General features: G+C 39.2%; 1 protein-coding gene across 9 annotated transcripts in view; it reads left to right on the top strand.

Moving 5' to 3' along the window:
- ZNF704 (zinc finger protein 704) overlaps window positions 1-13003 on the top strand; it is a 102896-nt gene that overhangs the window by 57747 nt on the left and 32146 nt on the right. For 6 of the 9 annotated variants that reach the window (XM_041412494.1, XM_041412487.1, XM_041412488.1 and 3 more), the window contains 2 exons: window positions 5248-5447; window positions 9473-9705. In XM_041412494.1, the coding sequence (XP_041268428.1) occupies window positions 5248-5447; window positions 9473-9705 (433 nt within the window). The remainder of the gene's footprint in view (window positions 1-5247; window positions 5448-9472; window positions 9706-13003) is intronic. The other 3 variants (XM_041412495.1, XM_041412489.1, XM_041412493.1) reach the window with 1 other exon arrangement.

Raw genomic sequence — 13003 nt, 5'->3', positions numbered from 1 at the left:
GCCTTCATTCTGCATATGAATTAGTCTGCAAATATAAAGTTAGCATGGAAAATGTTAATTTTATGTTTGACCACAATAAGCAAAGGCAGAAATCCCTAACTTCTAATTAGTGCATTATTATTTTATCTCTCTTTTAAATATCAAATTCCAGTTTTCTTTTTAAATGTGTAAACAGTAATGCTGTCAATGTTCTGAGATATATCATTCTAGTACTATGCTGATCTAATATAATATTTGGAAATATTTTCCTTTGCTTTTTGCTTTATTGTGAAAGTTATGGCTTTTACTAAAGAATGCTGAAGACCTTGGACTATTTGTGTGGATCATTTCCTCTGTAATTTTTGGTTTTGTGTTTCGCCAGTGAGTAGTTTTTAATCTCCATAATCATTAACCAAACACAGGAGCAAAAAGTAAGATAATTTATCTGTACTGTCAGTATTTTGAGTTGTTACATGGTAAACAAGTATTATGGTAAATGCAAAGTATTGTATGGAGTAAGAATATTTTGTAGCATGATGTAGATCTTTACTTTATAGAAGAGTCGTTATAGTTACTTTAGATACATGGAGTCACAGCTATGTACATGGATTTTTGTGCTGTTTTTTTTTTTGTTAGGGTATTGGTTTTTGCCTTTAATGGTGAATTGAAGAAAATGAAAATATTTTTATTTTACCTGTAAAATGTAATTTAGGATTTTTACTTCAGAAGTGCTTCTGTTATTACTAGTATACTGATTACAATGATTCATTATAGGATGAATCATATTTTTGGTGTTGAAAACTTCTAACAACATGTTTATCAGTATTGATGCAGTGCTCAGTATGACATTATCAGTGTGATGTGGCTGTAGTCAAGTGACCAGACTCAGGCTTCAGAAGTCTCTTTATGAGAATTTAGCACATCTAAGCATGGGAGGGAGGGGGCAATTTAAATATAGTGTTATTTTGTCTCATTTATAGCTTATTACTGCACACATATTTATATGGTACTTCTTACAGAAGGCCCAGATGTTTTGCGAACCACTGTCATAAGCTGAATTTTGGGTGGAGGACAGTAGACAGTTAACATGGAATAATAGCATTTTTGTGCTTGACTGCTTCTCTTCTTATCAATCATAGTTAATGTTTTTTTTTCTTTGCTTCAAGTAAACTTGGTTGTGCTCTTCAATAGGGTCAATTTTATCAAAAGCACCTGCTACCACTACCACTTTCTCTGCTCTGAGAATATTCTCCAGTATCCTTAAAATATGCTTGGGTAGAGTACTGACTTAAAATGCAGTCTTTCCAAGAGGAAGGACTGCAGGCTTTTTGATCTAAGCCAGGCAAGTAGTAAAGAGTAGTCTAAAGACTGAAAAACTAGAATAAAATTTGTATTTCTAAAGATTTATTTGAGAGCAAGCCTGAAGAATAGAAAAAAACAAAGTAGAGCTGTTGTATAGGTGTGTCCAGATGGGAATACTTAGTAGGGAGTTTGAAGGTAACAGTGGCCAGGAGCTGGCAGAAGAAATGGGACAGCAGGAGATTGGACATTGCATTGATTTGGAACACTTGCATAGCCTCAGACTTGTCTGGGACCCTCATTTTCTAGTCTCTTGGAGCTTAAACCCAGCCTTTCCTTGTAGATAGCTTAGACTATGGAAACTGTGATGTTGGTTAGCATTGATAAATTGTTATTAAAAAAAATAATAAATTCATCAGCAAAATCAAAGAAAGGATTGATCAAAAGTGTAGTAAATAAGTCTGATTTGCCTTGACTGTTAAAGAAAAGGACACTTAATTGCCAGGCTGGCTAGATCAGCGTATTGCAGGGATCCAGTCAAACCACTCCCCCTGCTGAGGAAGCAGGGAGACATGAAACAAAGAGACCTGGGCTGGTGGAAAAAGGTCTACCTCCAGGGAGTTGTAACTTGTACTGCTAATATCTCAGCTGATTCATTGTAATTCGGCTATTTAATGTGTTTGGATTTACAAATACTTGGAAGGAAAGAATCCAAAACTCCTTGGTTCTCAAATGCAGACTGGGCTGACACAAATCCATCCATCCAGAAAATGGGAGATGGAATTTGGAGACTGGAATGTGAGGTTAGAGAAAAGAAGAAATCTTCATAGTTGATGTAGTAGATGCTCTTACAATTGATTTAAATTTCATTGTACCTAATAACAGTAACATCAGGGCTTGTGATTTCAGTCTACAGAAAATTGCCTTAGCAATGGTGAGATAAATGTTTTGGGAACAATTGATGCATAATAAACAAGTTATTCTCCCCTCTGAGTCCAAATAGCGTTGAACAGCTGTGTGCAGGTTCAGCTTTCCATCCAAGAAAGCTGGAAAATATTGGGGAAATCTTAAGGCATGAACTCACATGTGATGCTGACTAAATGCAGATGGCTTTAGTGGTTTCTGTCTTCAGTTTTATGCTTTGCCTGTATCTCAAAGGCTGCTGCTGCAGTACTGGCTGAATGATATATGAAATATGTGTGTTTACATTTATGAGCCAAACTGTAAAAATGGAACAGAGTCACATAGCCAAAACTTGTAGCTGCTAAAATTCTTGTGGCTGGGAAATATGAGTGGAAGTTCTTGCTTGCTGGATGCAGTTGAGGAGCAGTAAATAGTAAAAATTACTGTCATTCAGAATGGGCAGAGAGAAAGTCCAAGGTTCATTTTATTTGAGCTGTTATCCTGGTAAATGGTAAATTGGATCAGGAAGAAAAAAAGGATTCCAGTAATTGCAAGAGTTTGGTTTAGCATGGCTAGAAATGGCAAGGATGCTCATGAGTGTTCCTGTTCTTTGCCTGCTTGTGAAAACTTCCACCTTGAACACAGATGCTAGTGCTGACAATTTTGGGACATTGTAAAATTATCTGGAGCAAGGGCTAGATTTTCAGAACAGCAGTGCTGATCACTGTAGAGGGAAGGAAAAAAAATCAAAATAACTAGAAGTTAGTTATAAACTGCTTGGAGAAACTTTGTGATTAGCTCCGGGTCTGTACTCTGACATCTTGACACCAACTTGGCAAATACTTGCAACAACTGCTGTAGTGAGATTTTGCAATTCTGGAGAGGCCTGGATGGGAACATGTTAGTCCTGTTGCCACACAGACAGAAGAGCTTTGTTGGAAGGCTGATTGCAAACACTAGGGATCAGCTTCTCCATCTTATCAGGAACTTTTACTCTTTTTGTCCTCATATATTCCAGAAATGCAGATGGTAATGGTTCATTCACAACTGGATAGTCACAGGGACAGTTGGTGTAGTCTGGTAGGAATGGGCTACAGAGCAGGCGAAGCCTTCTCAGAAACTAGATTTTCATACTGGGATATTAGGTAATTGGAAAATCATATGGCAGTGTTGGTCTTGAGAAAGTGTAGCATCTCCATGTCAACTGTGAGGAAGGGTCTTCTGAGCCCAGAGGAATTTGGCATTCTGAGTGAAACACTCCTCTGCAGACACAAGGAGCTAATGGGTGACAGATTAAGAATTCAGCTGATTACAGCAGATATCCAAGACCTTTCCAATGCTTGATGATGACCATATGGCTGCTGTGCTCTTTGCAGAAGCCTTGACTGGAGGAAAAAAGGGTTTGTACAGATATAATCAGAATGCAGCAGGAACCATCATCAGTGTTTCAGTTCCAGGCACTGATGTGTTGCAAAAGACAGTTGTGAGAGTTAAGCTGTTGTGTGGCGTGGGAGAGTGTTCATCAGCATCTGTGTGGGTCCTTACATCAGCCAGAAAGCAGCTGTGAACCTTTTCACGGGCAAGTTCAAGGTTTGCTCACTAAAATCCAAGAGCATTTGACTGTAGTATAGTTTGCAGTTAATGAACCTTCCACCTGATGTGTGAGATAGGATTCCAGAAAAGGGAGTGCACCCAGCACATCCTGTTCCTCTTAGTGACTTACTAACCAACAGTTGATGGGAAACAGCAGGTAGCTGACCACTTATTATCTTGGGCTTTAAATTAGACTCAACCTGATCTGCTCAGTAGAGCTCCAGACAAGGCACAGAGGTATCTCCAGAGACCCAGAAAGCAGGATACAGGGTGGGGGGGGAAGTGCCCTTTTGTAAGAACAAAATTAACTTGATCTGCGGGAATTGAGAAGATGATTTTGGATGATCAGTCATATGTTTGAAAGCAAACATTTTCAAAAAATTGTCTTGTTTTGATTCCACCCACAAGGTGGAAATTCCACAAGGATTTCCAGCCCACAAGGGTGGAAAGCAAAAGTCTGCTAAATGCAGTGGGTTTGGTAGTTTTATTTTGGTGCATTGACTTCTCGGAAATTTTACATTGTGAGAGAGTTACTCTTGGGTAGAAAAGACAGAATATAATTTTTACAGACAAAAAAAAAATTCCTTCCTTGTCTAAAAAAACCCCCATGACTCCTTGAGCAGTGGATCACTGAATCCTGGTTCCTGGTGGCATTTGCCATTGTCCAAATCTTCTGTTCCTTTCCCTGAAAAAGGAACTTTTTCTTCCTTTTTTTTTTTTTTTTTCCTTTCTCCTTTCCCTTATTACCCCTTCTCCATGTCCTCTCCTCTGATGTACACAGGTTCCCATGGAGACCAGGCTGAGGCAGCAGTGGGCCCCTGTGCCATCAGGCGCCCATCACACCTGCAAAACAATCTCCTCTCTCTCCCTCTCTCCCTTTCTCTCCCCTATCATCCTACCCAGTTTCCTAATTACTTAAAATATTTAGTTTTTAATCTGACCAGCAAAAATTTAGGATCAATCCTTTGGAGAGAGTATGGGAATGTTAATAGAGTTAAGCAGAAGCAATGAACTCACATCCCTTAGTTCCAGTTCACAGTTTTCCTTTACCCTACAGAGACTCACATATGTTGATAATGTTACTAGTAATCTCAACCCAGTTTTGCATCTCTGTCTTCATCCAAGAAAACCACCTTAAGAACTCACTTTGCTCTAAGAATATGAATAGTTGAAATTCTGAAAAATAAAAAAGGAACAAAGTCAAAGTTAAACAGAGTCACAGTAATCCTGAAAACTTTATACAAAGATGTATTCTCTTTTCCCACTTCTTTTCTTATTAACACAGTTAGTTTGCTTATAGAAGCCTCTTCATATGCTCAGATTGCCAGAAGGCCAATACTTGGAGAACTCTGTGCAGTGGCTTGTTTTTGTTACTGTGCTGTGCTGGCTTAGGATTTGAGCTTTATTTAAAAAAAAAAAAAGTAGTTAAATTTTTGTTGATGTGTTTCCTGCCTCCCACTCACTGTGTTTCAGGAAATCTTCAGAAGAACTGGACATGGATAAAGTAACAGCAGCCATGGTACTCACCAGTTTATCCACCAGCCCTTTGGTCCGCAGCCCTCCTGTCCGACCCAATGGTAAGCCTTTGGAGCCAGGTGCTGCAGGAAGGGGTGCCAGGGCCCTTTATCGGGGGGCTTGTTTCCAGGAGTTGTGGCCATGGTGGGGAACAAATGGTGAGTGGCTGTCTTCTGGTCTGTTGAGGATCATACTGAGCTTTGCTCCAACCTATCCTTTGCCAAAGTCTTTGGTGCAGCACTGGCAGAAATGAAAAGAAACATTTTCTTTAACTGTAGAGCAGTTCTAGTTTATGAAATGGGAGATGCCCATTCCATAAATGGGATATGAGCACTTCAAAAAGTCTCTTGACATCACGAAACACTTAACTTTTCAAAGAGTTTGTTTGCATTTGCACACATACAGTTAGGATTAGGAAAGACCTCTGAGATCACCAAGTCCAGCCATCAACCTGGCACCACCACCATGTTCACCTCTAAACCATGTCCTGAGCGTCACATCCAGGAAACATGATAGCAGCTGTTCTTCATTTCCATGGAAATTAGATCAGATTTTACCCAAAGCCACGATAAGGCAAAGCACTTCCAGATCACAGCCCTTGGCTGAGAGGCCATGCAGTAGCAATCTGCACAGCAAGCAGTCTGCTTCTCTCTGCACTTCCACTTTCTGTGCTGTGTGTCACTCTATGGTGGTCTTCCATCAATTCCATAATCTGTTTAAAGACTACTTCATTCATGGTATAGCAGAAGACACGTGAATAAAAACACATATGAAAAGTTTCAGGTAATAAAGAGATCAATTATGAAATAGAATTGATCTACATAAGATTGACTGGAGTTACAATAAATTTTTAGGAGTGTTTTATTTTAAGGAATAATTTAAATTAGGATAGCCTTGTTAGGTTACCTCAGCATTGTTTGTATGACTGACTTTTCTTACTTACTTGTAACTGTTAAATTACCACTAAATGCTCTCCTACTGTCACTAATTGGAACATTGAGAAGTACTTGTTTTCTTCATGCAAACAGGCATGATCCACTGTATGATGTTCTTAAAGGAATTCATAGCAAATGTCAATGCTGTAGTTTTTCCATTTATTTTCAGAAAATGTAAGTTTTCCCCATTTAGTTGGAATTCTGGCCGTGAACACCCATGGCCTTTGTTCATGTGCTTTCCAGTGTTGAAAGCCAGAAGTGTTTATTGGAGTGCCACTGCTCTGAGGAGCCCTGGGAAACCTCAGGCAATGACACCCCTGGTGACTGTCACACCTCAGGACAGGATGTTGCCAGCCCCTGGGAAAGGCCAGCAGAAGTGTAAAAGCACACCTGCTCTCCAGCTGCTCAGCTCACAGACAAAGCCACAGCTGCAGATGGATCTGTGCTTGATGTGGCAGGCAGGGATTTGGTGTGGCCAAGGCATACACATGTCCCCTGCTGCATCCCTGTCCTGGGGAGCTGCTCTGCTGTGGGTGTCTGCCACCTTAGACAGTCTGAGCAGGTGACACTTGTCAGGAGCAGCAGTGCACATGAGCTGTGTGTTGGAGAGAACTTCCAAACAAGCCCTTTTGAATTGCTAATAGGCAAATGGTGGCTGTTTAACTGCCTTTGATATTTCTCAGCATAGTCTGAGTGCTCTTTGATATTTCTTCATATAGCTTGTCTGCTTGTTTCCCAAAATCTGGGAAGACTAGCCTGAATATGTAATTCACATGTTTTCAATAGTCACAGACAAGATCTTGAAGCTGGTTTTGGGCACCTTCTCCCTGAATATCTTAGTTTTGCCGTAGTCAAGGCTTACTAAAGACTTGAATAGAAGTGTAAAGACTGGATAATTTAAAGCTTATTTGGTATTACAAGGCTAGGCTCTGATCCTAGTAATACAAGCAACATATGTATTAGTGATTAGTTTTTTCTACATGCTTTTCCAAAAAAGGGAAATAAGTAGCAGTATAATTAAAGGACCATTTGTTAAAACAAATGGAATTTTCCTAGAAGTAAAAAAAAAAACAAAAAACAAAAAACATTAGCGTTAATATTAAAGTCAGATCCGTGTTGGAATTCCTGGGAATGATCACCCATGTAAACTGGATCAGAGTTTGGCCCTTGTTTCTCTGCAGTTGAATAATATTTGGTCTGGTTCTCTTTCACGCAACTCCAGCAGTGTGAAAAGAGCCCCAAAATAAGAGTAAGTTGCATTTATTTATATATTAAACTTCTTTACATTAACAGATTTGTTAGTATGAATGAGAACCAGTGTTTGGTTTTTCCCTGTTGTTAACCTCATTCAGTCTTTTCCATGCTACTTAAAAAACGCTCTTGATTTGCATCTCTTTCTCAGCAAGGTGAGGAGAAGCTGTACACACTGAGAATACAAACAGCATCATAACTGTTTCAGAAAGTAGTAGTTGAAAGAGTGTTCCTTTGTTTTTCTGAAGACATGAAAATTTTAAGCTATGCTAAGGTCACAAGTTGATACCAGATGTAATTTTTGGCTTTGGCACAAGACTGAAGTACCAAATATATAAAAGAAACAAAACCCACCTTTATTACAGTCACATGAAGGTTGTAATCATGAGACAAAACATGACATTTTCATATGTTAACTTCAGAGCTGCCAGAATATGTATGTTTGTCCTTTTCCAAAGAGGAATTGGGCAGGCTGGAGGGAGAGGATCAATTCCATTTATGCTGTGTGGTCCTGATCAGTGAATCAGTACTACTGTTAGCAGCTGCCTACTCAAGGGGGCACTGTGTTCTGTTTTTTTGGGCAGCTGATGTTAGTCATTAAGGATTTTGTCCAAAACCAACTCAATTAGGAGAAAAAAACCCAAAAATTCACTGGTTTGGGGGTAAGCTTTTGATATAGCTAACTTTCTTGCCAATATCATTAGTTAAATTTATCTGTAAGAAATTGAGAAGGAATGAAGGAGTGACTTCTGCAGATCTTTTCAAGACAGGCACTGGCTTGAAAGGACTTGTCTCACGCTTAAATACTGTTTCATTAACAGATAAGATGTTATTTACTTGCCAGCTCCAAAGTCAGGTGTTGCACAATACTCAAGCACCTACAGTGTCATTGGGAAAAGCTTCCAATGCCTGAGTTAGGGAGAAGCTGCACCTAAACCATCCCTGTGCATTTGCCCAAGCCCTGTGAGAACCTGCGGGCTCAGGCAGAGCTGCCTGTGGCTGCACCTGGATGTGCTCAGCCATGCCTCCACTGAGCTGGTGACCTGCATACTCCTCTGCTGCCAGCAGCCCTTTAGGGACAGCGAGAGTGACGTGCCAGTGTCTAAAGCCTGAGGACCTCTGCTGTGAAGTGTGGCTCAAGCTGTGCCTCAGACTGCACAGGCAGTGCTGTTCCTCCCACCCATGGTGCTGTTAGTTCCAGTGTCTTCTTCCCATGTAATGGATGGGGAACTGTAGCACTGAGGAGGCAGTTCCTCCAGTAGGGTGGGTGTGGGGGTGATCCATTGTCTGTGTGTTCCACTTCTGAAACCAGATGCCTGCACACCTGTATATGCCAAGGGATACATACCACCTTATGTAGAGGTTCAGATTAGGCAGAGGCATGTCTATTGAGAGATTTGAGAACACAGAGTGTAACTATGGTTTTCTTTGATGTTTTAGTACTGGGAAGATGGTCATGTTTTTGTGGATCTGCTTAGTATTTTGGGGCTCAGAGTGTGTGTCCCTTTCCCAGGGGATCTCCTCTTGGCTGTACAGTGGCCTGGAGCTTGCTTTGGTGCTGCACCAGAGTCATGTGTTCTTGTTGAAGTTGAGGATGTATTCAGAATCATAGAATAGTTTGGGTTTGCAGGGAGCTTTAAAGTTCAATTTAAATGTTTTCCTTAAATCATGTATGCAATATATGAGACTTTATTGCTGTTTATGCTTCAGAACAGGTTATCTTTTCAAATGCAGCATTTCTTTTTAGAAAAATACTTTGCTGCTTTTGTTTGTTTGTTTGTTTTAAATAAAATAAAAATCAAGTTTGTAATATGTAATTTGTGTGCAGTGGGTTAGATATGGTTGTCCTGGTTGTCCTCTCTACATCCAATGCTTTCACATTCCTTTACTGAATGTGCATTTAATTACCAACATGGCATCTAAACCTTAGAAAAAAGAGCTCCTTAGCTCTCTCACGATGATACTGTTGTAATAATAGCTTTTGTTGTTCTTGACAGAATCCCTGAATGGATCTTGGAAAGAAGGAGGATTTGTGCCTTCTAGTACCAGCAGCAGTGGATACTGGAGCTGGAACGCTCCCAGTGACCAGTCCAACCCATCCACCCCATCTCCACCTCTGTCAGCTGATAGCTTCAAAGCTTTTCGGACACCTTCCCAGCCAGATGATGGTATTGATGAAGGTGAAACAAGCAACCTTCTCTTCGATGAACCCATTCCTAGGAAGAGAAAGGTTAGCCTTATGTTAAATTCCACATCCACGGGTAGACAGGACGTTGATAGGCTTATTTTGTTGTGAGAAAGGAGCAGGTCACCCAAATAGCTCTGCTTGTGTATCCTTCCTTGGCATGCATTTAACATAGGGACTTCACGTAGTCACTGTGTCTCATTCAGTGTAGTCACCTCCTGCACATACATGCTGCCATCAGCACCACATATTTCCTGCCAGATGGTGAGGTGCTACAGAACCTCCTGCTCAGAAAACACTAGAGGGATTTCCAGAAGGTGTTGCCTCTGGCCATTCAAGGGTTTTCTGTCCTACTTTGACAAATTCTCTCTGTACAGGATGCAACAGGCAACCTTTACATGTCGTCACAAAAACTGACTATGGCCTTAATACTCCTTGTTCCCTGAACGTGCTGTTTGTCTGACAGCATGTCAGATACCTTAATACTGTGAAGGTTTCTCTGCACAAACATATGGAGTGAAAATGGAGAGAGAGAGCTCAAACCCGATGGCTTTTGATATAGTATTAGCATTAGCCAAATTTATCCTCAGTTGGAGTGCAAAAGCAGGCTAAATAAAACATGACATTAGAAAAAAGGTCCAAAACTAACCCCAAAAAAGCACTGTTGCAACCCAGCAAGCTTCTCTGGAAGAAAAAGAAAACAAAGAGATGGCACTAGTCCAAGTTTTCTTCCTTCCCAACAGAACAGGACAGATTTTACATAGCAAGATATAAAAGGGCTTTTTGTAAGGAGAAAAAACAGAATTTATTCCCTTAGTGAATTTGTTTCTGGCTCAGTCTGGGACAGTTAATTGCTTCATCACCAGCAGGAATAAGTTTTAATGATTGTTTAAACCTGTTCAGTTTTATCCTCTTGCTCCAGAAGCTGCTTATTTGATGACCCCTGCAATTGTTCCCTTGTTCATGGGAAAGGGATGAAAATGTTTGTGCATCTTGCTAAGAAGGAAAAAAGTATTTTGGAGGACACCTTTGTTATAATAAATTAGAAGTTGGAGCTAAGTAACAGAGAGACAATTTGGGGGGGTGTGGGGCAGGAGGAGTAGGAGTGCAGAAGTGTTCTGGTTTGCCTTTTACTTCTCAGGTAACCTTCATCTTTTTAGCACCACTCTTACTGCTCAGCTGTGATGAGACAGATGGGTTTGCAGCTGCCGTCTTTATTGTTCTCTAAGTTGCTTTCAAATATTTCTATTTATGTACTCACCATAGGTCTATTACACTATCTGTTCTGGTTCACAAGGATTTGGCTTTGTATGACAAATGTTTTATTTAGATAAACAGTAACATTCTATGTCAAACTTGGTTTTATAAATGAACTTGCTTTCCTGCAGGTTTTTTCCTTTATTCTGGTTCCAGCATGGTATTTGATCTGAGTACGAGTTAGGACCTTTAGAAACTGTAACAAAAATGTTCAGGTTATTTCTTCTTCAGGGCTGCAAAAGTCAGGAGGAGTAAACCTGGAAATAGAGTGATTGATAACCTTACTATTTGCTTAAAAGTTTCCTCTAAGGTAGTTATTCCTCACCAAACCATTTATGTTCCATTATTTTCTTAAATAAAACATTAAACCTGAATACGTAATTTTTGGAAAGGAAACAGAAGAAATGTAAGCATATTCTTTATTTCTACTGAGTGAGCTTTCGCTTGATTATGTTAAAAGTGCATGGGTTTTTGCAAACTCCTACCAGTAACAATAAATCCAAAAGCACAGTGGAGCTAAGGAGACTGATTTTACCATCAAACTGGGGATGGATGTTAAACTATTCTGTGTTCATAAAGATGCATATGGTGTTTATGATGTCATATTGGAATTCCTAGGATGTCAGTTATAAACATGGCCTTCATCTTGCTGACAGAGTTGGTGGTTGGTTGTGTAGTTTTGAGCTGATAATAGTATTTAGTATTATATTATGGAAGGAAGAAAAGTATTAATTAGAATTGCTAGATAGATTATATTTAATTTGAGAAAAGAAAGAGTTCTGTATCTGCTTGACTGAGAGTTGTATTATCAAATAAAAACCAGGCAATTTATGTCAAATTTATTACAAACAGAAGTTTTTCAAACAACCAGTATGATCAGGTACCTCAAATCTCAAAGCCCTAAGTATTCATACTTTAAAACAGGAGATGTTAGACTGCAGGGAACTATGAGAACATGCTGCCACAATCAACTTGTATTTTAAAAAGCCCATCCACTGAGATTCTTTTTTAAGTTATATTCTGATCATCATCTTTCTAGCAAATGCTGAAACCATCTACTGGCATGCAGTTCCAAAGGGTCCAAATTGAAGAATGCACCAAGTCAGCTTTTGTTCAAGGCACAGTGAAATGTACTTAACCCTAAGGATGTGCTTGTTCTCCCCCCTTTTTTAAATTGAGTTTTATATATTAATTTAATCTTATATGTAACAGAAATTTTATAATAACAATACAGTGTTTTGATGCTCTTCCTCATGTTAAGAATGTGTTCTGTAATAATAGAGAAAATTGGTTTTAAGAATTACAAGCTATTTAGAATTCTTTTTTTAATTTAAACTGTACAAAATTAGTTTCATTTTGGGGTAAAATTATCTTTTAAATATCTCTAGAGTTTGTAACATCTGTGTTGTTTTAAGACTGCTTTTCTCCAGAGTCTTCAAAATGTTGGAAGATTGGCCTTGTAATAGCCTTGTTGGCTGTGCTCTAAATCAATGATATCTCATTGGGGATCAATGAAATTATAGTAAAGAATATTTAAATGAGATTATGCCTGTATTTTTAAAATATTGAACACAGACTGTTAACTTCTCATTCTCTTATCTGAGTAAGGTCCACAGCAGCTTCTGAGCGAAAAAAAAGCAGGTTGTGCCAGCTCATGGCGAATATGGACATAACAGAAGCTATGTTTTTCTGGCACAATATTTTTTTATGCGGCACATATCATGAGCAGAAACATTCATAAGAGCTTGCTTTGGAAAGACCTTAATTTAAGAAGGTGCCTTGGGTTAAGTAAGAAGTCCTCATCAGGGTTTTTTTGAAAGAAGTATAGGAAGGTTTTATGTCATATACCTCCCTTAGTGGAGGAGCTGAAACTTATAAATGGAAAAGTGTTGCCAATAAACAGAGGGAAGTAAAGTTTTGTCACAAGCTGTTCCTGCAGCTTTTCACTGGATTCTCTTGAATTCAGTAGGGTGACACATTTAACAAGAGACTATTAGATCATTATGAGTTTGGAGTCAAAGGCTCTAAATCTTCACAGTGTTTTGTAACTGTTTGTCTGGTTTGGGTAGTTTGGTGTTTTTTCTAC

This window comes from Onychostruthus taczanowskii, unplaced genomic scaffold (assembly GCF_017590055.1).
Source record: "Onychostruthus taczanowskii isolate IOZ18803 unplaced genomic scaffold, ASM1759005v1 scaffold4, whole genome shotgun sequence".
NCBI lineage: Eukaryota > Metazoa > Chordata > Aves > Passeriformes > Passeridae > Onychostruthus > Onychostruthus taczanowskii.
The sequence above is the reverse complement of the archived record's forward strand: the minus strand, read 5'-3'. Positions and strand labels throughout refer to the sequence as shown.